The sequence below is a fragment of the Notechis scutatus genome, chromosome 1 (assembly GCF_049901735.1).
Source record: "Notechis scutatus isolate UNSWTSFEM ecotype Mainland chromosome 1, rNotScu1.2, whole genome shotgun sequence".
In the NCBI taxonomy this organism is placed as follows: Eukaryota; Metazoa; Chordata; class Lepidosauria; order Squamata; family Elapidae; genus Notechis; species Notechis scutatus.
This window is the reverse complement of record NC_142009.1, coordinates 216,392,825-216,418,677: the sequence shown is the minus strand read 5'-3', so window position 1 is coordinate 216,418,677 and position 25,853 is coordinate 216,392,825. Positions and strand designations below refer to the sequence as shown.

Sequence of the window (25,853 nt, the reverse complement as noted above, 5' to 3'; positions counted from 1 at the left end):
AAAAGAATAAGGGCAGGATCTGGAAGAGGGAGGAGACTGCCTGGAATTAAAAAGAATCTAAAGTAAAACTTCAACAAGACTTCTAAAAGATACATTTTAACTGAAACTTTGCAACTAAATAGTAACCCCAGGAAGAGAAAGTGAAAAAAAGAGCAAAAAAGAAACAGTTTGTGTGTATTTGGATTATCTGGTGATCTTTGGATTTTTGGTTATTATATTTGAATGACTAAAATCAATCGGGTGGTTGTTTAAAAATTTATACAATGGCACCACTTCTGGATGAATTGAAAATGGAACTTAAAAAGTACAAAGAAGATGCACAAGAAGGGAAGGGTTCTTTTGGCTTCATCTTTCAATTCTTAGAAATGGAGATTTGGAACTATGAGAAACAACAAGACTGCAAAAAAAGAAGACTGGGACAAAGAAGAAGCCATCTTTAATGAACAAGTAATTCTATGTGGTGAAGAAAAAGGAAAGGGGGGAAAGAGAATGGAGAATTTAAGACTTAAAAAAACAACCAAAGAAAAGAAAAATAATTCAAAAAATAAATATAATACTGGAAAGCAACAGAAAAGGGGAATACAGAAGAGAGAAATAGAGGTAGAGAGACAAGGGGGTAAAAAGGGGAGAGAGAAGAAGAGAGGGAAGAAGGAAAGGAAAAGAAGTTACAAAGGACCAGAGTAAGATATAGATAAACAGGACCTATTTAGAGATAATGGGTGAAAGTCTAACTGAAAAAGGGATTCTATAAAGGTACATAAGATTGTATTGTTATATTAGTAATAGAAATAACTTTAGAAAATTGGAAACAATGTATGATTAAAATGAGGGATAAAATAGTTAGTGTAATTTAGTGAAATGTTTGTGAATAAGTGAAATAAAATAAATGAGAAAATTGAATTAGGAAGGAACGGGAACATTTTAATTAGTTAATGTTTTATAAAATATAAGTGATGGGGGGGAATTAACTATGGAAAGCTTATAATTGTTCCCATAGAAGTATGATATTTAATTGAAAAGTAATGTTAAAGATGTTAAGACTTTAATGAATATTAATATTAATGACAGAATTGAATTGGAATAGAATGTTGTTTTAATTATATACATTTATATATTTTTTTCTTTTTTTAAGAATACAGTGCGTATTTTAAGAATGTACCAAGCAGAATCCGAATGGAAGTTATGTATTATATTGAATGTTACAACTTTAGGGAAAAGATATAAAGGCGTCATACTCCAATCAGTAACTACAGGAGAAATTTTGTTTAATGAGAAAAGATAATAAGATAATTGAAACAGGACAGACAAAAAATATAAATACAATGATTTGAATTGAGATGAGATAATTAAAATAAAATTGAGAAAATTAAAAGAGGGGAGAAGCTATGCAGAAAATGTAAAATAGTAATAAGATATAAATAGAAATATAATATAAATATAAATAGAATATAAAAATGAGCATGAACCTGAATTTGTGTCTGTACCAAGAAATGTAACCCGGGATTATGCTGCTTTCAAAAAAGATGTTTTATTTGTATTTTTTTTTCTCTTTGTGAAAACTCAAATAAAATTTACAAAAAAAAAAAAAACTCTGCAAATGTCCTGTCTATATGGATTTCATTAGGAAAGAATGAAACGAAAACTGAAAATAACGGAAAATTATTAGAATAATATTTAGATTTGGTCCATTCCCATGTTTTCTACCCCCACCCCAGACTTTCTTATTTGGAAGAAAAAGGAAGGATATGCATCAGCGGGGCAGTGTCAGAGAAAAATTAAGATTTCTATGGTAACAATCTACAGTCTAGGTAATAAATGGCCTGTTAAGTTGTGAGGTAGTTGCCAATTTAAATTTTAGTATCAGATGGCTCTAAATATAAGCTTCGTTTATAGTTTGAAAGGCAACATTTTAGACTAGCTATCAACTCTTCTGACAGAAAGAAGAAAAGATGTGAAGAACTAACCTATAATTTAAAGTAAATTAAAAAATAATCTAATTGTAGTACAAATAATTCATAGGATATACCTGGCTAAAAGTTTCAAAAGTTACAAACACTTTATATTCTGGGTCACTTCACAATTAAACTAAACCACTAATTCAACATAATCCCTTTTTCTTCATGCATGACAGTTGATTTACAATTTCCTATTCTATCTGTGAAACGATTCTTTCACTTCAGGTGTTAGTGTATATGTGATGTGTGCTAAACAGGAAAATAAACAAGGGAATCAGGTAATGTGATAGGAAAAAGCACAAAATTGAAGCTCAATCAGCCAGTTAGTAGAAAACCTTACAAGAGTCCAACAAAGTAACCAAGAATTATCATCTTCATTTTGCAGATAATCAGTGGGAGAATCAAGGACATTTATTTAAAGTTTAAGTAAAACGTCAACACAAGTTGTCTTATAGCAGCAAAAGTTTGAAACACAAAAGTGCTTTGAAACCGAAAGCTTTACTAGGCTCCTTCTGAGGAAAAACAAAAAAAAAAAAACAGTTTTTGAAAGATTTTCTAAGTTAAGTTTAAAAGATAGAGGCAAGATATGACAGCCCTCCTTGCCTTCTTTGTCAACTAATTTTGTTTAACAAAGATGAAAGTGTTGTAAAATTAGGAAATGATCTGCCGAAGTGTTATTTCAGCAAAACTGCCCAACTTTAGCAATTCCCTTAGTAAGTTTCATGTAGCACCTATACACGTAATCTTATTCCACAGGCTGGTTGTTCCAAAAAATATTAATGAAGCCACTCTGTTACTGTTACTATTTAATTTTCATGCTAATACGGCAAGAGAAAATTAAATAAACTAACCACAAAACTACAGTCATGCTTTAAAGGAAACTTTCACAGCAGAACTTAAAGAGTTTCTCTATCTGGATTGAAAATGTCTAGATGTACACTAAATGATAATAAAATCATATGAATTTTTTTTAGTCTAATGGCTATTATGATTTTTGCAGCACAGATATGGTATACTTTGGTATCAATTCCCAAATGAAAGCACTGGGGGGTGGGGTATAATAAATATGGGTGTGCAAAGTGAGATGAAGTTAGAACACAAAGCCCCTGTGCATAAAATACAGTCCTGTATAACATGTTCAACTGATGTAACATCAGACATTCTCATTAGTTATAAACTGATACTCCAGAGGAATCTAAACACCTGATTAAAGGAAAGTTTACATATAAGGACGATACATAACATTCAAGATTAAATCATGTTTTATTCTCTGGTCTTGACAATAGTGACATAACTATAAACAAAATCCTCCCTACACCCACGCAAAGAGGAAACTGCTTTATCAGAAAGAAAATTTCCTTCCAGAGCAACAAGCTAATTTGGGAGGTTTGCTATGCAATATACTTATTAGAAGCTTTTTTTCCCTCCACAACTTTGTGGAATTTCATTGGGGGGAAAATTAATTCTGACAATTGCCACAGAACAATGCGGTTCTTGGTAGCATGGTAATCATGTATTTCCCAATTGTTTTCACCTCTTTAATTAACAATACTATTGTATCAATAATCAAATCCATAGAATTCTTTAACAGCAAGAGGCTATGTTTCTCTCCTATTGGCCAAATAACCCATGCCTCAACCCCAATTTCCGAGTGTTCAGTTAAGGTCAATTAGGCATATAAATAAAAAGAAATGCAAGGAAATCAAATGACAGGGAGCATCAACACAGAGAAAGAACTAAGCCTGGAGCCAGGCACTTCCAAAAACAATCCCCAGGTATTGCAAGTTCTCAGTCCGAATTAGCAGCCACACATCCAACAGTTCAGCCTTACCTGTTGTAATAAGACTTTGTCTTCTGCATTGATTTTGAGAGAAATGGCCAGGTGGATGGCAGACAATACCACACCACTGATGACTGCTGCCCTCATCCTGATGGGTAGCAAAGTATAGATGCTGTAGATAAAAAAGATGGTCCACCAGATGCCCTCTGAGGCACTTCTGGGCTGCATTAGCAAGCAGCCAACCACTTGCACAGCTAACACCACAAGGATGACAGAGTAGCACATGAGCCACATGTGGTCCTGGTGGAAATCATTGCGGTTGCAGATGGCCCCCAGGGACACCATTAGCAGGATGGCCAGGGACAGCACCACCACGTAGGGCACTTGGTAATGGCCATGACCAGTGTGGAAGAGCAGCATGACCAGGCACACCAAGACTAGCACTGCCATCAGCATGGTCAGGCTGCTCTGGTTGAGACGGAAAAAATACCGCTGGTAGAGGTGCTCCAACTTCTCTGACTGGAATTTCTTAGACCTGAAGATCTGCAGCAGGCTTCCACAACAGCTGCCCATTGAGAAGATCATCTCGGAACCCACTTCATCACCCCCCTGCTCCTCCTCCTCCAGCTCGTCCATCTTGGCCTTGATCCGTTTTTCCTCGAGTCCCAGCTCCACAGAACGTGGACGCACCTCACCCTGCTCACTACCATAGTGTCTTGGACTTGGGGCAAGGGAGGGATCTCCTGCCCGACAGGAGTGCTGTCTGTTGTCTCCACTACGATCCTGCCAAGCAGATTTGGACCTGAAGCTCATCATCCTGCAGCCACTTACCCCATGGTTCCTGCTAATTGGCAGATCATACTCCTCCTCATTCCTCCACCTGCTCACCATTCTGGAAGATTCCTTGACTGAGGCCCTGGTAGGGAGAGGGTAGGAGTAGCCATTGGCTCTGGATTCAGCTTCTCCCCAGGCAGAGCGATGTGGCTCTGCCCCTCCACCCCTGGGCGCAGCAGAAACTCCAAACCCCGGAGGGCTTACGCTGTTGGAGCGGGACATGCCCTGCTGGGGCAGCAGAGGAAGGGCAGGAATTCCAGGAAAACCAACAAGAGGGTGGGAGGGAAATCAACCAGAAGACATTGGGTGGTTCACGACACAGAACCAAACAGCATCTCTCCGGCTCTTCCAAACAGCATCTCTCCACCAATGAACGGGAGGGTGGAAGCAAGGGCAGGAGACCAAACCTCAAATCCAGAACCAGATCCAACAGCGTCCCCAAGGATACTCAAATCTCTCTTAGTTGCCAGCTGGAAAGCCACTCGGGTCTCCTTCCCTTCCCAGGAGTCCAATGTTTCCTCATGCAGGATTTATATAGCCACATAGAGAGCTGGCTGGGAAGCAAGTTTCCCTCCCCTCCCACGGAAAGAAAGGTGGGCTCTCTGGCAAGGATTCCCCTTCTGTCATTTCCCGCCCTCCCCCCCCAAGTCCCCGGGGTTTTGGCAGTTCGCCGGCGGATCAAGAATTCAAATCCACCACACCGGCATGCGTAGAAAACGGAGACAGAGGACGAAAAGGCACCTGGAGTGTTGATTCCCCCCCCACTCGCTTTAAGCCACAATCACTCTACAACCAGAACGTAACTTTGTAAAATCATCACTGTGGAGCATCTTGGCATGTCTCTCTCTCTCTCTCTTTCGGGATCTCCTCCCAGCGAAAGACCTGGCTGTCCAAAACGAACTCAAAGAGGCGGCATCATCTCCTCGCGATCTACTCTCCAGGAAGCGTAAAGAGTAAAACCATGCAGAATCGTCATTTTTAATTTGGCCTGGAGGCAACCAGCCTTTGCGTTGGTCATCTGGGCAGCTGTGGCAGAGGGCAGCCCCAGAGGCAGAGCCCCAGGCGCCTGGCAAGCCCCTGGCTCATTGTCCGATCCCCTCCAGTTTCGAGAAGGGTTGCCCTAAGGATCGGCCTGAGGAATCGCGAGCGAGCCAGCCGCCTCTCCGAAGCCCCTTCTCGGTTCTTTCCCCAACCCCCAACCCCTACCCCCACCTCCAATTGCTCTTGCTCAAAGCAGCGGCGACATTGCTGCAGTGGAAAGGGTTAGCGAAGCACCACCAACCCCGGAGCCGGCACTTGAAGCGTTATTTATTGGAAGCCAATCGGCCGCCGGGTCGGCCCGGGTATCTCTTCCCTCTTCTCCCTGCTTGGAGGGAGCCAAGTGGGTGGGATCGCTGACGCTTTGCCGGGACGGGCGCCGCTATATTGCCCTTGGAATGATGGAACCCGGAATCCGGTGGATCGAAGGCAGAATCAGGCGGGGTGGAAGCAAAACCAAAAAAAACGGGCAGGGCGCAGGCGGAGAAAGCGAGAAGCTCCTTCTTTCGACCGTCGCTTCAGCCAGCGGTGGCAGGGAGTTCTTTCTTCGGCACACACAAAAAAGCCGACGCTTGCGCTGCTGCCTCTCCAAGCGAGGATGCGCCGTTCTCCGCTGCAGCCAAGGAACCACCAGCCGTTCACCAGCTGTAGCGGCGGGGCAAAAAAAACAACACCGCACAATCATAGGCTAATTGTGGGGCTGGGAGAGGTTTGGAGGGGAGGTTGACGAGCGCGCAGGAGCTGCCTTGTGGCGCGACTTCTTCGGAGACCACCCGCCCGCCTGCCGCCGCGCTAGACCTCCCGTGCCTAAGCCTGCAAGGCGCTGCGGCGGGCTGAGGAGAGGCGACCTTCCCCTCCGACAACGTCAGCCTGGCAGCGGCTGCCCGGTTCTTTTTGCACGGGGAAAAAAGGGGGCCTTTCCCGCGTTACAGCTGGCCTCTTCGGCGCCACGCCGGAGGAGCTTCCCCTCAGTTTCAGCGGCGGCTCCCTCGCCTTCGCCCCGCGCTCGCACGCTCTTCTTGCGGGGAAACGGCAGCCCGCCCCTTTCAAACCAACCTTTGTACGGCCCCTCTTCCACCCGAGCTGCCGCCTGGCAGAATTCCGCCTCGGTCTTGAAGCTATTGGCTGGTCGGTCGGCCGCCGCGGTGTAGGATTGGTTGGCTTCGCGAGTTACTCTGCTGGATTGGCTTCTCCTCCAATGGGTAGTTTAGGAGGCGGGGCAAAGTTGATCTGGTGCCCTGCTACTCATCACCATCGCCAAAGCCTAACCTGGTTGTGGTTGAATTCTGGAACGCTTAAAAAAAAGAAAACGAGGGAAAAATAATCATGGCAGTTCCAGAACCAGCCTTGCAATACAATCAAAGCCAAAACTGAATAGTTTTCAAGAATACCGAATGTCTGCTATGTAGAATTAAGGGCAGAACTGGAGATCCTCTCATGGGTGGCTGTAGTAAAATTGTTCAAACGGTATAAACGGTGACATGGTCCACTAGAGGTTACAGGAAAAAATTCTGTTGCACTGTTTGCCAGAAAACCATTGGCATATGATGTACCTGAAAAAGTTTTGCAAAATGGGCTGATAGAAATTTTGTGAAATTTCAGAAATCAAACCAATAGACCACAATACAGTATAGCCAGGGGTGGGATACGACAATAAAGGCAGTATATTAGTGGCTTTATCATTGGTGAAGGCACTGCGTCATCTGGTAAGGAATAAATTCTTGGGTCTGTAACCTTCAATGAAATTTCCCTCCAAAATATGATTTTTTTTAAAACAGTGATGGAAGGATGAGGAAACCACTCAGAAGCTTGCTGATTAGGTAGGGCTGGTTGGGAGGTGCTGACAGCAAGGAGACACACCAGAGAGCTGGGATGCAATTTTCTTTGCATTCTGTAGCTCCTTTTATCCCCGCAACAAAGTGTCAGGCAGTCCTGTGGGTCAGCCAAGGAGGAGGTGTAGTTTCTGATGCTGCCTGCCAGCTTCCCACAAGCAAAATCAATGGGTAAGCCGTCAGGAAGCCACTGCGTTTTTGTACACTTGTGGCCATTTTGTTTCTCTGTTTAGGTAACGAAATATCTTTGAAAGTTTGACCCAACAGGCCATGGGTTGTCTGGTACAACATATGCTGATTGAAAATTGGTCTTGTCAAATCCATTCAGTCTGGAATTTCTAAATATTTGCTAAATCCTTTTAATACTGCATTAAGAGTTCCAATTACAATAGGTACGATAACAGATTTTACTTTCATAATTTTCAAGCTCAATTTGTAAATCATGATATTTTGATATTTTCTCCATTTTTTTTTCCCAAATCAGCTTCACTGTCTTGAGGCATTGCCACATCAGGGAACCATTTGTTCTTTTCTGCAACAGTAATATCTGCTATACTCAGGGGTGGGGTTCTACCGGTTCTGTCCACCTCTGTAGAACCGGTAGCTTTGAAGACCCCCCCATCCCTGGGAGTCTGACAACCAATGGGATACATTTCTTGCACAGGAACAGGAAACACTAACAGAGGGTATATAAGGATCTCAGCATCTTGGCCGGCCCCTTTTTTCTCTTTTCCTTCACCTTGGAGCATGTGATCATCCTTCTTTGGAGCTTTGAGCCATGTGGTCCTGTCTGCCATTAAACCATCTTTCCAAATAGCCTCCATGTTTCCAGTGTCTTTTTCCCCACTTGGAACTGAACCCAGAAGGATATTTCTTCCAACATTGGAAAAGTGATACATTCAGAGATATATTTGAAAACAGCCCATATCGAACTGAATAATACAATCAAACATCACCATGAGAAACAGTTTAGATTTTGGACACATTCTTAAGTTAGCCCATTTAAGGTACTGTGGTTCATAAACTGTTACCTTACAGTGCACCATTTTGCCCAATTAAAAGTTATGAGAACTAGAGTTTTAGTAGTGTATGTAGAAGTGATACTTTCATGAATCTCAAGTTCTTGGTGAGAACCCTGATCAATGGTGTTAACATGAAGCAAACGTTAGGTAAATTAGGCTGTAATAATCATTAGGATGATAGATGAAGATGATGGCAATGTTATTTTTACTCCTTTAGGAACCTCACAATTAATTGGTCTGCTGTTGTTACAACTTCACTGCTTTTTTTATGCCTGATTACCTGGAAGGGAGACCAGAATAAACCACATGTGCCTAAAACTACTGTATTTTGATTAAGATTGGCTACAATAACAAAACCTTACAGGTCCCAACAAGTCTCTTTTACCTTTATCTAAATCTTGGAAGTGTCTGAGATACTTTCTAGCCCTTCTGGGTTTGTGCAATGTTTACCTGCTCATTGCCTTGGCAATGGATCATCCCTCTCTCCATTGTGATCATCCTCTTTAGTCTCTACAGGTACATGCCATCCTTGGGCTAGTCCTTTTCGCCTGATGGCATCACCTCTCACCAATGTGAAAATTTGCATTTTCAGAATAATTCTGGAAGACCTGAACAAGCAGCCTAGTGTGACTTGTCAGAGTTTTTTTGAAAACTGAACAAATCTACTGCCTCCAAACATCACAGGAAGGGCCCCCTGCCACCACCTGTTCTTTTGCAGACACCTCTGCCCCAAAATCAGAGGTGCCATTCAGCAGGTTCCAACCAGTTCTGGAGTAGTGGAAATTTTAAGTAGTGGAAATTTTGAGTAGTGGAAATTTTGAGTAGTTTGGAGAACCGGCAAATACCACCTCTGACTGGCCCCACCCCCATCTCTTCTCTGCCTCCCCAGTCCCAGCTGATCGGCTGGGCCTTCTTTTGTTGCCCTGCACAGGAGAACGGAGCTGGAAAGCAGGTTAGTGGGGTAAGGAAAGGATAGGGTTTTGCAGTATCCTTCCCCTGGAGTGGGGTGGGAATGGAGATTTTACAGTATCCTTCCCCTGCCATGCCCACCAAGCCATGCCACGCCCACAGAACTAGTAGTAAAAAAAATTGAATCCTATCACTGCCCAAAATACACACTGCCAGACAACTTTAATGCCTCCACATGTCACTGCCAGTTCCATAGCTCCAATCCTATCATTGCATCACTGCTGCCAAAGAACGACTGGCATGCCAAATATTCCTTTGGAGCCAATGATTATTTTTTCAGGTATCAATATGACCTTTTCCCTTTTATGAGTTGTTCAGACCTGCTCTAAGCTTTGGCACCCTAGGCTTTTGCCTAAAGCTGGCCCTGTGCCTATCTTGATGGCAAGCAGATACTCACCTACTTTGATTTCATGTGGCAAAGTTGAAAAGACTAAGACTAAGTCAAGTTGGTGGATAGAATTAGAGACATTATTGAAATGTCCTTGGAAAAGCTACTGACTGTTGCTATGGGGACAAGTTGCAATGTGACTGGGGATGCTGTGATGGTCATTTCTGCAAGGACCAGTTATAAGTCACCTTTTTCAATGCTGTTATAACTTTGGACAGTTATTAACCAAACAGTTGTAACTTATGGACTACCTGTATTTAGTAACCTTCTCTCTAGCTGGCATTCCTCAACTGGTTGATCAGGAACAAGTTTGGTAAGGAAAAATGTTCCCTGATTTCTGATCAGATTAGAAGTCACAATTCAGCACGGGTTACTAAAATAGAAAATCAAATGCCAGGAAATGTATATGCTGGCTATAAAAAGAGAACTATTCTTGTAGTTTTAAGCACCATATATGCCATGCTGAGCTCAATCTCTTCATACAAATTCTCATTATTGCATCCATAGAAAGCAGAGGATTCGTGAAAGATACAGTTGTATAGTTCTATTTGGAAAAAAAATCAATGAATAAACTCTTCCAAATATTTTATAGAATTTGACATTCTCATTAAAACTATAGACATTTTTTTAAAGGAGAGTAAATACACTTGGGTGTATTTACAGTACAAATAATTTACTGTATTTTTTTGGTGTATAAGACACACTTTTCCCCCCATAAAAAGTGGTGGAAATGTCTGTGCATCTTATTCAGCGAATATGGGCCCATTTTTGGCCTCCAGACAGAGGCCTCTGAAGGTCCCGTTTTTGCCCACCCCGGCATCCAGAAGCACTTTGCAGGCCCAAAATGTACCTGTTTGCTCCAGGGAGGGCAAAAATGGCACCTGCAGAGGCCCCTGGAGGCCAAAAACGGGCATGTTTTTGGCCTGCAGAGTGCTTCTGGACATCAGAGAGTGCAAAGATAGGATGCGCGGAGGCAAAAAACAATTTTTTCTTGTTTTCCTCCTCTTAACCAAGGTGCGTCTTATAGTCTGGTGTGTCATATTTTGAAAAATATAGTATTGCAGCTTATTCATACATTGCTCTAAACCAGTGTTCTTAACAGGTTTAACAGATGTGTGGACTTCAACTCCCAGAGTTCTCCAGCGAGAAAAGACCATTCCTGAAAATTCTGCGATTTTAAGTCCTTGTATCTGGAGATTACCTCTATTGGGAAACACTACTTCAAACCATAACCAAACAGACCATTTATGGTTGAATGTAATATGTGATAAATGTCCCAGAGCATACTGTTGGGGAACAGCTGCTGTTTCCTGGGCTGAGGAATTGACCTACTTTCTGCCCTGCTTCTGGAGAGCTTGTGGGGTTTCTTTGTTGTCAGTTGCAACTGCGATCACTAACCTCTACAAATCAGGTCACAAGCAGTGAAACTGCCATTATCTAAGTCCCTGAGTTGGCTTTTTGATAAACGTTCCATATCGAGTGAACCCAAGCTTTATGTGTTTGTACTTTATGTGTTTTGAATCTGTGATTTTATTTAATGGCAGCTGTTAAGTATGGAGAATAACGGAGACCAGACATCTGACCAGTGACTTCAACTCTTTAATAAAGTATAGAACATAACAGAGCAATGCTATGGGCAGCAGTAACCCTTTTATAGGGTTAGCTGCTGCCTCATTAACCAATGAAAATGTGCAATCAGTTCAAACTACTAACCAATAAGAACAGTCCCAAAAAGTGGCTAATCAGGGACTGGTTCTGGCCCAATCCCAAGTTGTTGTATAAGGACCAATCAAGTGTGCAGGTTTTCAACCCCTAATTTGCATTTAGGTTATTCACTTTTATTGATTCACAACACCCCTCCCCCTTGGGTTCCGTTTGAGGGGAGCTGTAATAAAATCCTCAAGATAGGCAGGCCGTTTGGTCTGCCTGGATGATTCGAGGCTCCACCGGGTTTTGTCTAATGTCCGGTTCCGGTGGAGCGTTTGGATGACCTTTGTTAAATTCTATTTCGCTGCACGGCGATTCCGTGCTGCATTCACTGTGGTTGTTTCTGCTACTCCGTGTTTCTTCGGGGTTTTGCAGTTCGTTTTCCCCCATATTAAAGTTCCCTGAAGGCGTCAACTCCCTCCCCGCTTCTCGTTCCGGTACTTCGCTGGGCTGTAGGGCTCCCGTTGACCTGCTATTAGTTGTATCAAAGTCAATTCCCTCGATACTCCCTCCCCCTTGAGTTGGTGAACCGGGGAAGTCATGGCCGCTGGGTGGTAATCTCGATCGGAGCTGGTCTATGTGGCGTTTCCACACCCTTCCATCGTCTGTTAGCAGGCGGTAAGATCTAGGCCCGGTGAGGTGGGTAACGGTTGCGGGTATTCATAACGGGTCGCCGGAAAAGTTTTTGGCAAAGATTAAATCGCCTACCTTAAATTCCCGGCATTTGCTGCTGGAGCCGAAAGGTTTTTCCGGTGCGAAAGCGGGGTGGAGCCGGTCAAGGTGCGATCGTATTTTCCGCCCCATAAGAAGTTCAGCGGGTGTTTTGTTGGTCACGCTGTGGGGCGTGATATGCTGCAATAAGAGAATGCGATTGATTTTCTCGTCGATGTTGCCAAATTCCATTTTGTGCAGGGTCTTTTTCACAAATTGTACCATGCGTTCTGCCCGTCCATTCGCCGCAGGGTGCGCGGGCGAGGTTACCGCATGGCGGATGCCCCGATCAGCAAGATATTGTTCAAAGGGCAATGCAGTGAACTGTGGGCCGTTGTCCGAGACCAACACGTCCGGAAACCCGTGTGTGGCAAATAGTCTGTTTAATTTATTAATAACTGAGTCAGTTGTAGTTGTGTGCATTCGATGAATCTCAAGCCAGTTAGAATAGGCGTCGACAGTAATCAGGAAAGTGTGACCTTTGGTAGGCCCCGCAAAGTCAATATGAATACGGGACCACGGTCCCCTCGGCGTTTCCCCTTCGGTTGGGGTTGCTTTAGGTGGGGCGTTGCTGACGTCCTGGCAACGTTGGCACGTAGCGACCCAGGCCTCAATTCTTTTGTCGATTCCCGGCCACCAAGCATAGCTGCGTGCGAGTGATTTCATCCGCACAATGCCCGGATGTCCCTCATGCAATACCACCAACACAGTCTGTTGCAATTTGCCAGGGATTACGACTCGATCGCCCCACAAGATACAGCCTTTTTGGGAAAACAGCTCGGTTTGGCGGGCTTTGAAGGGCGCCCATTCAGGTGCAATTTGGTCCGTCAGCCACCCCCGTTCAACCCAGCGTAGTATGTGTTGCAGAACTGGGTCACGTTTCGTTTCAAAAGCAATGTCTCTAGCCGTCAATGATGGTGTATGTAGAGCTTCAATCTGTAGTGTTGAGAGGGTTGGGGCTGGATCCACAACAGCGTCTGGGAGCGGTGTTCTGCTCAATGCATCAGCGTGGAGAATCGATTTCCCGGGCGGTGTTGCAAGGTGTAGTTGTAGGCCGCCAGGAATTCAGACCAACGGGTCATTCTGGGGGACAATATATACGGGGTTGGTTTATTACCCGCAATGATCCCCAGTAGCGGTTTATGATCAGTGATTATTGTAAACACACGGCCATAAACATATTCGTGAAATCTTTTAACTGCAGCAACAATAGCTAAAGCTTCTTTGTCCAGCTGACTATAATTTCGTTCAGCTTTAGCTAAGGTTCGCGAAAAAAACGTGATGGGGGCCTCCGCTCCGTTCGGTAACACGTGGGCCAGAATTGCCCCAACCCCAAAAGGTGATGCATCACACGTGATAGTGAGTGGCAGAGTCTCATTGTACTGCATAAGTACTGAATCAGAAGTTAGCAATTTCTTTACTTGTTGGAAAGCATGTTGTTCCCGTTGTCCCCAAACCCACGTTGCTTTTTTGTCTAATAGTCTATGCAATGGTTCAGCTACTGTTGCTTTGTGGGGTAAAAACACATTATAGAAATTGATAAGTCCAAGGAACGCCTGTAGGTCTGCTTTGTTCCTTGGAGTGGGTGCCTTTTTAATTGCTCGTAATTTGTCTTCAGTGGGATGAATTCCTTGGCTGTCCAGGAGATATCCCAAAAATTCTACTTTTTCGGTACATAACTGGCATTTATCTTTTTTTACTCTGAGGCCTGCATTTTGGAATCTTCGTAAAACCTCTCTGAGTCGTTTTTCTAGGATGTCTTTGTTAGGTGCGGCGATGAGTACATCGTCGAAATATGGGACAACGCCTTTTATCCCTTGTAACAACCTTTCCATTAAACTCTGGAAGATTCCAGGGCGACGCTTACCCAATTGGAGCCGGTTGCATTTAAATGCGCCCCTATGTGTTACGATCGTTTGCGCTTGGCTGTGGTTGGGTCTACAGGCAATTGTTGATACGCCTGGGCTAGATCTAGTTTGGCGAAAACTTTCCCGCCGCCCAGGGAATGGAGTAAATGTTGCACTACCGGTACTGGATAAGCACTTTGCTGCAGTGCGTGGTTTAATGTGGCCCGGTAGTCTCCGCAAATTCTTAGGGACCCATCAGGCTTGATAGGCGTCACTATCGGGGTTTCCCAACAGGCGTGGTCGGTGGGTTCCAGTACGCCCTGCGCTATCAGCTTATCGAGTTGTTCGTCGATTTTAGGCTTTAGGCGAACGGCACCCACGCGCTTAAGGCGGATGGGTGCTATTTCAGGGTTCAAGTTAAACGAGATTGGGGTCCCCTTATACTTGCCTAGTCCGTTCGCGAAAACGTCTTGGAATTCTTGCACGAGTGCTTCTTCCCAATCGACGCTTTCGGCCTTGTGGACTCCGGCTACCGTGATTCCGAGCGGCCTGAACCATTGAAGGCCCAGAAGACTAGGCCTATCTCGATCCACGATAGTCAGTGGCAGTGCGACGGTGCGGTCCTTGAATGAGACCTGGAATCTGCGGGACCCGGCGGGGGTCGGTTGCCCTGATAGTCTTTGAGTATAACCCTTTGAGGGTTAAGGTCTTGGCGGCGAATCGTCGGGATAAGCTGTTGGGGCGTTTTCCACGACACCATCGAGAGGAAGATCCCGAGTCTACCTCCATCACGCAAGGTTTGTTTTCGATGTTGACTTTTACTCGGATTTTCCCGGCATCAAGGGCTGTAGCGTGGCCTATGGTGATTGTTTGGTGGGTCTCTTCCCGTCTGGTTTCTTCACGCCTGGTGGAAGTGGTGGGCGGCTTGTTTCTGTAGGAGTGGTTCAATTTTTCTCGGTGTGTGCCGAAGAATCCGGAAGACTGGAATTCGGCCTGTCGGGGTTTGGGGTTCTGTTTGCTTCTGCAAACCTTTGCGATGTGACCGCGTCTCCCGCAATGGCGGCAAAGTGCGTCGAGGAATTTGCAGCCGGATCGTGGGTGATTTGCTCCACAGCCGGCACACGGTCGAAACGCAGTGTTGTGTGGACTGGTCTCTCTCCGTTCGAAGTCGGTTGACCTCTTCCTCATCGCTGTCGGACGGGGACTCTAGGTCTTCGTGGTGAGTTGATACCGGGTGTCTCTCTGAGTGAGGCGAGGTATCATTGGTGAGTTTACATAGCGGTGCGTTGGTGCGGCGCATTTGGGCTGCCGAGTTCTTGGTCGCCTCCGCTGCCGAGGCTTCTTTAAGGGCATCGGTGAGGCTGATGTCCCCCTTAGCCATAATTTTGCTCTGGATAGCGCCGTCTTCTAGGCCCAGAACCAGGCGGTCCCGGAGGGCTTCTTCTAAGTCTGCAAACCCGCAGAGGCCTCCTAGGTTCCGGAGGTCCGCGATGTAATTGGCAAGGCTTTCGCCCTTCCGTTGGTCCTTCTGGTAATATTCATGTCTTCTTACTAGGGTTGGCACGGTGGGCGCGTAGTGAGCCCGTAGTAACGGCTCGAGGACGTCCCAGTCCATTTCTTTTACCTCTGCTGGCTTGGCAAGCGACTTTGCCATTTTAAACACGGTTGGTCCACAATGAGTTAGAAAGATAGCTCTTTTTTTGCCGGTTGTCGCATCTTTCAAATTGTTGGTTTCCAGAAACATCTGGAACCGATCCATGTAAGCCTCCCAGTCTTCGGTTTCTGGGTTGAATGGAGCGGGTGGTACGGCACCGCTGGCCATGTTGCCGTTGATGGTGCGTGTTTGACCACGTGCTCTGATAGTTGCTCTGTAGGTTAGTCAGCTCTTCGGTCTCCGGATCCCATCCTCGTCGCCAGTGTTAAGTATGGAGAATAACGGAGACCAGACATCTGACCAGTGACTTCAACTCTTTAATAAAGTATAGAACATAACAGAGCAATGCTATGGGCAGCAGTAACCCTTTTATAGGGTTAGCTGCTGCCTCATTAACCAATGAAAATGTGCAATCAGTTCAAACTACTAACCAATAAGAACAGTCCCAAAAAGTGGCCAATCAGGGACTGGTTCTGGCCCAATCCCAAGTTGTTGTATAAGGACCAATCAAGTGTGCAGGTTTTCAACCCCTAATTTGCATTTAGGTTATTCACTTTTATTGATTCACAACAGCAGCTTCATCTGAACTGGATGATTTCTGAATTACTTTGAACATCCTCTGGTATATTTTATGTGAAATTATTCACTACATACAATGCTAATGAGAAAGAACTGTAAAGGGTAAAGAGTTAGCCCAGCCATTTTCAACTTCAGAAGTTGCCTTCCAGAAGTTTTCAGTTGCAGTTTCCAAACTGATCCTGTTGTCTAGATAGAATGGGAGATCCAGTCCAATTAGATAGGTGCTAGATCAGATTGGGGAAGGCAGGGATAGTAATTCTTTTTCATCCCATTACTAAACAGGACTCAAGAGCATTTGGTGCCAATGTTAGATAAAATACCTTAACAATGTCACATTCATCAATGAAACTTATTACCTTGTTAAGTGGTGAGCTCCTTTTTGCTAATTATATTTAAGTGGAAGGTAGTCAAGCATCTGCTATAAATATGAAAAGGCAAAACTGAACAATACAGAGTTCATTGAAAACTAGGATTTTAGAAATGTAGTCTATACATTTTAAAAAACAGTTCAAAACCAGCAGTTTTAGACATCACTTCACATGGTATCATACAGTAATTATGGTAGTTTTGTTTCAGAAATACTTTGTGCTTCACAAAGTCATGATGTTTGTTTGGTTATATTTTATTTATCTGAAATTTAGTAAACATTGTCACTATCATTTTTTCTTTTTTGTGTATATTTCCTTTATTTCAGAGTTGCCTGTTTAAAAACTGATTATGACATCTCAAACACACAAACTGGCAGTTTTAAATACATATTATTTTAAAATTCATATTCTCATTGTTATTACAACTACCTATAAAAACTGGCAATGAGAAACATTATCATCTATTTCTCACATATTCGTTGCAAGAAAATATCTTTGCTAATATAGGTGTTCATCTCAAAACAGCAAACATTCTGCTTTCATTTTTTTTTAATTGCAAAGATTTGATAATCAATCTTATGAATTTTAAGCCATTAATCAAAATTATGTAATTGAGCAATAATCCTGAGCAAATAAAAACAAAAAACTTTGTTCAGGCATGTGCAGAAATCTATTTAGAATTCAATTATATTTGGGTATAATAATTGTGTACAGTATGTGAACCAAATAATCAAAACTGACCTCAGTGGAATATCTTCAAGCTCCGTGTTCCATAAGCAAAGTGGTGAACAGAGAAAGCTCTTTCCCCATTTTTCATGCAGGTTGAATTGACTTGAAAAGAGCCTTCAGAGGTGACTTCAACATATAGAAGCTTGATATGGATAATTATTCCAATTGATAGATAAATACCATAATTTTCAACTGGTCCTAGATATGGAATTATTAAAAGCTTTGTGGGCTAAAACATATTCCAACAACCAGTTCTGGTAACACCTGTAACAACTTTGTGTTGGAAGGTATTTCTGTCCAAAAATAACTATTTAGCAAACATCACTTTTTAAACCCTTTCCCATCAGGATTTGGAATTCTGGAAGGCTCAAAAAAGCATATATATTTATTTGTTTGCTTGCTTATATCCCACTTTTTAAAAAATAACTCAAGGAGTCCTATTTTTCCCACAGCAACACTGTGAGGTGGGATGAGCTGAAAGAGATGACTGGCCCAAGGTCGCCCAGCTGGCTTTCATGGCTAAGGAGGAAGTTGAAGTCATGGTCTTTGGCTATCTAGCCTAGTGCCTTAACCTCTAGTCAAAGCTATCTCAGTAAGTTGTTATTGGAAGGGAAGCATCATGGGTAGGATCAGATGCCTTTGAATTGCTTTGAGGGCAGTTCAGAGATTTGATCAAATTTTCTGTGGGTTTTTGGCTTATGGCATCTCAAAGCACTATTGCTACTTTCTTTCCATGTATGGACACAGCTGAGTAGGATGGAGTTAGAAAGAAGGAATGAGGTGATGGTATCTGATATAGACAGCAGTTGCTGAGCAATGAGCTTGCTGCTCTGCTATCTGTTAGAATTCAATTAGGCAGGTGCCCTAGGAAGTGTCTATGGAGATTCTCAATCATCCAGGTCATGGTTGTTCCAAAGGTGTTTTTTTCAATAGGCAACTGGACTTTCTGGTTTTTCTTTGAAGATGTTTCGCTTCTCATCCAAGAAACTTCTTCAGCTCTGACTGGATGGTGGGGGAATGGAAGGAATCCAATCAGAGCTGAAGAAGTTTCTTGGATGAGAAGCGAAACATCTTCAAATAAAAACCAAAAAGTCCAGTTGCCTCTTGAAAAAGCATCTTTGGGTTCTCTAGGAAGGCAGTTTCAAATCCATTCAGAGTTTTTGAAAATAGAAATCTATTTTGCTTTTTTCCCCAAGATCATCTATGTCAGGGGTGTCAAACTCAAGGCCTAGGAGCTGGAGCCGGCCCATGAGGTGTTTAGATCTGGCCCATGGGGCCTCCCTGGAAACAGCAAAGGGCCTGCCCATGGTGCCTCTGTCAGCAAAAACAGAGCTGGGGAGGGCTGTGTGAGGCCCTCCCAGGTTCCATTTTCACTGCCAGAGGGTTGCAGGAGGCTGCTGCAGCCAAAAATGGAGCTCGGGAGTCTGTTTTCTCTGGCAGAGTGCTCGAGCCACCACAGGTGCCCTGACACGAGTGACATTGAGCTGGCCACGCCCACCCCAGTCCAAGGTCAAACACAACCCTGATGCAGCCCTCAATGAAATGAAGTTTGACACCCCTGATCTATGTTCTGCAAATCCTTTCCATTTTATCTTTACCATAACCTTTTAACCCTGACCCTTTCTTATGCCTCAATTTGTCCCACTTTGTTTCTGTACCCAGTCTGCCATCACTTCGTCATCTTGTTCAGTCCTCTCTTCATTCTTCTACTCCCCTAAAATTTGAACAAAAATAAATCATCTGTTGTCTTTGGAGCAATTTAATCTGTCTTGTTTTATACTGAGTGACTGAAATGTCACTGAAACTTCCTTCTATGGACAAGTCTGAGGTAGTATGATTATTGTTTGGTTATTAAGTTTAATACAGACTCTTCATGTTACAATGCATTACATATTAAGACAGATACACAACCCTGGGAAAAGATGTTAACTATTTTTAAGTTTTTCAAAATTTCAAATTTTAAAAAAATTCTGAAAGACAGAGTATCAGGACCCCTATATTCTGAAGCAACATTTCCTTTTCAAATCCAAGACACCATATCGCCATATCGATAGTTCAAAACACATCTCACAACAAAAACATTTGTTTTACTAACAACACATTGCAGTTGCAGCACATAATTCCCAGAAATTACTGTAGTAACCTTGCCCAAAGTCTTATTCACAAACCCTTGCATTTTAATGGAATGGGGTCAAGAACAGTATCTTTATACCTGTCAAATACTGATTGTTGGCTTATCCTTTTTCTGGCTACATTCCTTCTCCTTAATTCAGCACCACACACAAATAGAAAGGGTTGGATTTATGTGAAATCAAGGAATTAGGCACAATGGCACCCTGCCTGTTATATGGACTCCTGTACTGATTGATCAGTAGCCCTTCTAATTAAATGTATTATTAAGATGGAAATGGCCATGGAGTCCATCAACTATAAGAGGACAGGTTGCTAAATTCTGCTCTATTGACATAGGTTTCAGCAGAAATCTTAGCATTATAAACTTGACTCTTTGCTAATGCTTGGGTATTGATATGTAATGCTTTTTACATTGATCCATGTGAACAAGACTGTTGTCAAAGAAAAACAAACTATCACAATGTGATGGACTTTCCCCTTTGTTATGAATGCCTACTTTTAAAATATTCCTTGGTACTCAAAGCCAGAATTGAATATTTTGGACATTGGTTCTCTATGTAGATACAGCTTCTCAAGTCAGCTCTTTGCTGGACAATTTGGATGATTCTACGCATCCTTTTCTCATCACTACTAGTTCTGCCTTAACAGCATCCCTTATAGTAAAACTGCATTTAGCCATCTGAACTTGATAAAATGATTTCTATCCTATTCTGTCCCCCCAAATGAAGTGGTTCCATGCATTTTTGTGCTTCTCCGTGATAGCATATGCTTAAGTCTAAAATTTTATTCTTGAATTTTAATTTATTTGTATGCCTTTCTTATTTTTACAAATAACTGAGGGCGGTGAACATATCCAATATACCTTCCTTCTCCTGTTTTCTCCACGACAACCTTGTGCGATGGGCTGGGCTGAGGGAGAGTGGTTGTCCCAACGTCACCCAATGACTTTCATGGCTAAGGTGGGACTTAAGCTCATGATTTCCCACTTTCTACTCTGCTGCATTAACCTCTAGAGAAAACTGGCTCTAGTCCATTTAAAACAAAAAAAAAATTTCTATCCTGAAAAGCTATGTAAACAAGACAGTATCCTGAATTCCCCTCTGAAGCTAATTTGCAGTATTTTACTTTGAAAGGGTAGATGTGACCAATGTATATGTGTTTGTACTTTGTACTAGCTGTAACTTTCACATAAAGCTTTTTTTTTTTGTTGGGGTAGGTTCCATACAGGTTGGATTACTATAGACCTCCAAATGTGTAAGCTGTACAAGAGTGACTAAACCACTTCATACAAGGCCAGGAATCTAGTGTGACTCAGCCAATGCTAAATAATAGGCAACTACATCCAGCTATTCTAGGTAATAAGGGATCTCAGAAGTAATTCTGAAAATACTTCTTTGAGGAGAGCAGGCAAGGGTCAAATTATACTTTGAATACACATTCATATAATAAAGCCCCTACCTTTTTAAAATGCAAAGTAGATGCAGAAGCCAGAGATGTTTAATTGAATAGCAGTAGCAACAATGCACAGACTAGATATTTGATGGATTAATTACAATTCTATATTTAACTTTGCAAAAAAGTATCTGAAAACATTCATAGAAAAACCATCTCAGGTTTGAGGATGATCTTAAGTAGAAAATTGGTTTCACATATGCAAATAACAGTAAATTACATTCAATATCTTCTTAAGAGAAGGAAAAGACAACAATGTAATTGTGTAGAAGAAATCATCCATACAAATTAGCATGCTTAAGTTAATGTATTTGTCCTAGGTTAATGTCCTAGGAGCATTTTATTTGGATTATCCTGCTTCAGTAATACTGATTACTATTCCAAATTCAAGCAGGCATAATTACTTCAATACTACAGTACTGAGGGAAAATGTACTCAGTCAACCATTTCACTACATAGCAAGTACAATTTTTTTTCTTTCAAATGCACATACATTGTCTCTCAAAGCCCCAGTTATTATCAAATTTCAAAAATGTTTGAAAACATTTGTGCTGTAAAGTATTTATTATAAAATTACAATTGTATTGTTCACAACATTAAAAAAATTACAAAAGACTACAATTTCTATCAAATTCTATTACAGGAATATGGATTAAAAATCCAGTTGTATATCAATAACAAACATGTTACTTGAAGCATAACAATTTTATAAACTGGCCTACACATACATGCTCCAAATCTTTCCTGCCAAATTAAATGAAATTATGATTATTTATCATAATCAATAGAGATGAAATCGCCATCTGTAAGTTCAGTGTGAGATGCAAACTAGATATCCTGTTTATACTATCATTATATACATCACAAAAATTATCCCAACCTAAGCACATGGCTTCTGCTGCAGCCTTAATATACATGCAGAAGAAAAATTAATAAAATATATGAAGAACATCCCAGACTATCGTACAGGAGGAAAATCCTCCTAACAGAATCCCATAAATAATTCACTAAAATATACTTCAAAAGACAAAATTCAACCATTTCAAAAAGTACAACTCAAACTTAATTTCTGATGATTGAGAAACTAATATTGAATTTGTGATATGGTTGAAGTAAAATGTATTTTAATAAAGCGACATTGCAGCTTAATCCAGATTCTAAAGATTGTCTTTACAAGAATTGAAAAATAAGGCAAATTTATCTTGAAATCAAGTCATCTTAACAGCCATCTGGTAAATGGAAATAGTACAAAGGTATTAGATAAGGATACTTAACACTCAATAAATTCTCATTTGGGATACATTAACCAAGGTGCAGTTACATGTGTATATTTGGGTCTGGTAATCACCATTGGTTTTTTTGTCTTCAAGGAAGCATGCATCATATAGACAATTAACCTAATTAACTCTTCCTTCACAAATACAATGTGCCTAACCTCAACCCTCCACAAAGTTTTATGTGTGTAGAGCCCTGGTTGCCATTTACATTAATGAGCACAGTGCCCATGCACAGCGCAGCACTAATGACTGAAGAATTCATATGGCATTAATTGATCAACTAAGCAAGAGCAGAGCAGTTCAGCCTTCTCCAGATACTGGGACAGCAGCTCTCAGCAGTCCAACCACAACTCTTCCAGAAATTTAATGGAAAAAGTCTTGCTTACTGCATTGTTGTATCTTAAGTAAATAGTATCGAAGGCACTGATACACAGTTTTTGCCTTAGCTCACTATAAGTAAATCATTCAAGTCCTAATAGCAAGTCTGTAATGGAAACCAATGGTACATAATTCAATGCATTTTCCTCCTTAGTGATGTTCTTCAACAACCTAGCAGTTGTCATTGCTGTAGCATGAGAAACATCAAGTTAAAAAGCAGTGCAGTGTTTAAATGTACAGAATCCATGGATTTAAGGGCTGGCTGTAGGTTAAATGCAGAACGCACGCAAAGGTCTCTTTCTTTCAACACAAAGAGGCTCAAAGGTTCCAAATATTTTTGATACAAGAGAAAAATTAACATCCCCTTCCCCCATTTGCTTTCCCCCTCCACGTGGGTACCCATAACTCTTATGCTTCAAGGGGAAAATGCTTGAAGTAGCAAAATAACCTACAGCATGGACCTCAACTGTGATTTGGAGCACCTGGCAGGTTCAGGAGTTTCTTAGAAGGGAGTCCCCCCCCCTTTTTTTTTTAAATGGAAGTCCAACTCAGATTTTTGAGTATTACTAACACAAAATTGAAATCATCAATTGCACTAATTAGTTTAACATATTAGGAGGTCATGTATCCCAATTTATAACCACTGGCATAACCAGTAAATGTTAATAACTCTACTACACCATTCCTCCTATTCTAGTAGTTGCCTTCAGAGAGTAGTTTCCTTACACATACAATTAACACTATTGTACATACTGTATCTGTTTCAAACGTATTTTGGCAGTGTGATGAAATGTTGAGCAGGAAATTTTATAATAAAACAAGGTTCCTTTGCTGCTTTTTGAACAGCCTTAGTAACAACTCAGCTTTATACAATACCACAGCTGGCAGCATTTTTCATTAATTACTGGAATGCATGGAACCAATGTATAGGAACTTCAAAAGTCAACTTCTAAATAATTGGTCCTAGAAATCCATTTTCCAGTCTTACATCCTAGTCTACCAAGCTTTGGTATTTGCCTAGTGAAAAAGTCATTTCTAGCTGACCCAATGGGTAGACTAATTTCCTCTAATCACAAGTTAGATGCTGCCTCTCCCTTTTTTCCTATCCATCTCTTTATGGTAAAATCATCTGAAGAGCCTGAACACTAGTCTATCAGAAGGAAAAATGAATCTAAATGTAAGTGAATTAACTGCTTGATATCCTTCTCTCCCAGGAGAAACTTGCCATAGCAGTGCCCTAAGGTAATAAGTTTGGTTAGATGGAAGTAAATAATGCAAAGCAGGAATATAAATATATGGTTCAAATTAAAATGACATTTCTAATCTAAGGTTAAGGCAGACAAACACAATTTCTATCTTTTGTTTTAGAATTATGCCCAGATTAATGCTGTTTATGAAGGTAGGTGTTTATTAGAATCACCTTGAGGTAAGATGGGCAACCAATCAATTTTACAAATGAATATATTGTGGAAAATACAAAGCCAGCCATCTTACTATGGCCTATTTTTATGGCCATTATAACATGCCATTCAGGTGTTCTCTAAGAGCCTCTTTGATGCCACATTTAAAGGATAAGCATAATCTATATGGGTCATTCAGATACATAATTCCTTATGCCCTGATTATATTGGTTAGGTAAAGGTCTGAAATAGAGGCTCTTTAGTCTAAACTGGTAACATAAGAGCAATACTTTACACAAAAATGGATTTGCCTCTCAATAGCTGTGGGTAAAATGTAATTAACAGCTGTTTTACTCTTTTAGGAGTTTTCCATATACAGTATTGGTCAATATGTTTTTTACCAGTAGCTGGGATCAAATGACCTTCAGGATTGGTCTTTTCATCCGGGAATTCACAATAGAAGGGATATTGAAGAACATTAGTAAGAATCAGATGGGGTGGGTGTAAAAGCTCAAAGGTGTATAAAACAAATAGAATTAAAGAGTTTGAAATCCAGTGCTTCTTCAGCCACAATTCTTAGACCAAAATTATTTTAGAACACGATTCTACAAAACTTTACAGAAACCTTATGTCAGATGTGGCCACTTCTTCACAATTTCAAAAATTTGTTCTACATTTATTAGAAGTTCAAAAGGTGGGCATTAAAATGTTTCTGAACTGGTTTTGTTTCCTAAGGATGGTTATGTTTCTTTTCTCCATCAAGGGCTTCAGAAACAATGTATTTGGACTAGAAAAGGAAACAATTGAATTTGGCATGTTTCACCCAACTGCTACAAAAATATCTTATTAAATTCTAAAACCAAACGTGTTTACATTTTCCTTTTTATTACAGGGTGGACAACTCACAGCCAACCTCCATTGCAGTTTTCGGAATCCAAAATACCCTAAAACAAACTACATATGCCCATCTTTTATTTGAAACGATTCCTATTCCACCAAAATGGAAAAGAAATCGATAAAATCCTGTCCTTTGTTCAGTGGCATTATTCACGGTATAAGTCATTTCCCTTATGGCTCTTAATTGCAAAGCAAACAAATACAGAAGAGCTCTCAACAGTAAAGAAATTACCATTCTCTGCTGTAAACTACCAGGGCAATTTTCAAGCAGCTTACAAAATATCCTTATTGAACCTATGCAAGCAAAGATATGACAGTAGGAATAGCAGAAGCAAAGCAGCTTAAAGAAAGGACTGTTAAGGATAAAGTAAAATCAATCACATCAATACAATGTGTGCTGCCATATAAAAGTAGGTAAATCTGTTTAGGGGGTAGAACTAACCCATCAGAAATAAAACGTTGAGCTGTTGTCTTGGGTCCAGTTTGGAAGAACTATGGAATATGTAGAAACATTGATGCATAGTGCTTCTCGGTAGTTCAACAGACACATCAATTTCCAAGCTCCCAGAGTGTAAGGATTGGAAAGATAATCCTGGAGATTATTTAGTCCAATCTCAGTCTGATGCAGAAATCTATCAAGCAGCAGCTATGCAATCCAGGGGCAGATGTAACTATTTTCATGAGCTGCACGGTAGATACACCTGCATTCTGGTGTGCTGAGATTTTTCCTAAATCAAATCTAAAACATTACATACACCAACTGCTGCCCCGTATCATGCAAAGCAGCCTTTAGAACAGCAACAGGGATTTAGAGTTATTCGTGCCAATGGAAAGTACTTGACCAGCAGCTACAGCTAACGGAGGTAGTAAAGTATTCCATGCCCTTTTTTCCTGCTGAATAGA

General features: G+C 41.6%; 1 protein-coding gene across 1 annotated transcript in view; it reads right to left on the bottom strand.

Moving 5' to 3' along the window:
* ADCY5 (adenylate cyclase 5) overlaps window positions 1–5,758 on the bottom strand; it is a 231,536-nt gene extending 225,778 nt beyond the window's left edge. The window contains exon 1 of the mRNA XM_026665455.2: window positions 3,787–5,758. Within this exon, the coding sequence (XP_026521240.2) occupies window positions 3,787–4,791 (1,005 nt within the window). The 5' untranslated portion in view covers window positions 4,792–5,758. The remainder of the gene's footprint in view (window positions 1–3,786) is intronic.
* Window positions 5,759–25,853: the final 20,095 nt, after the last annotated feature.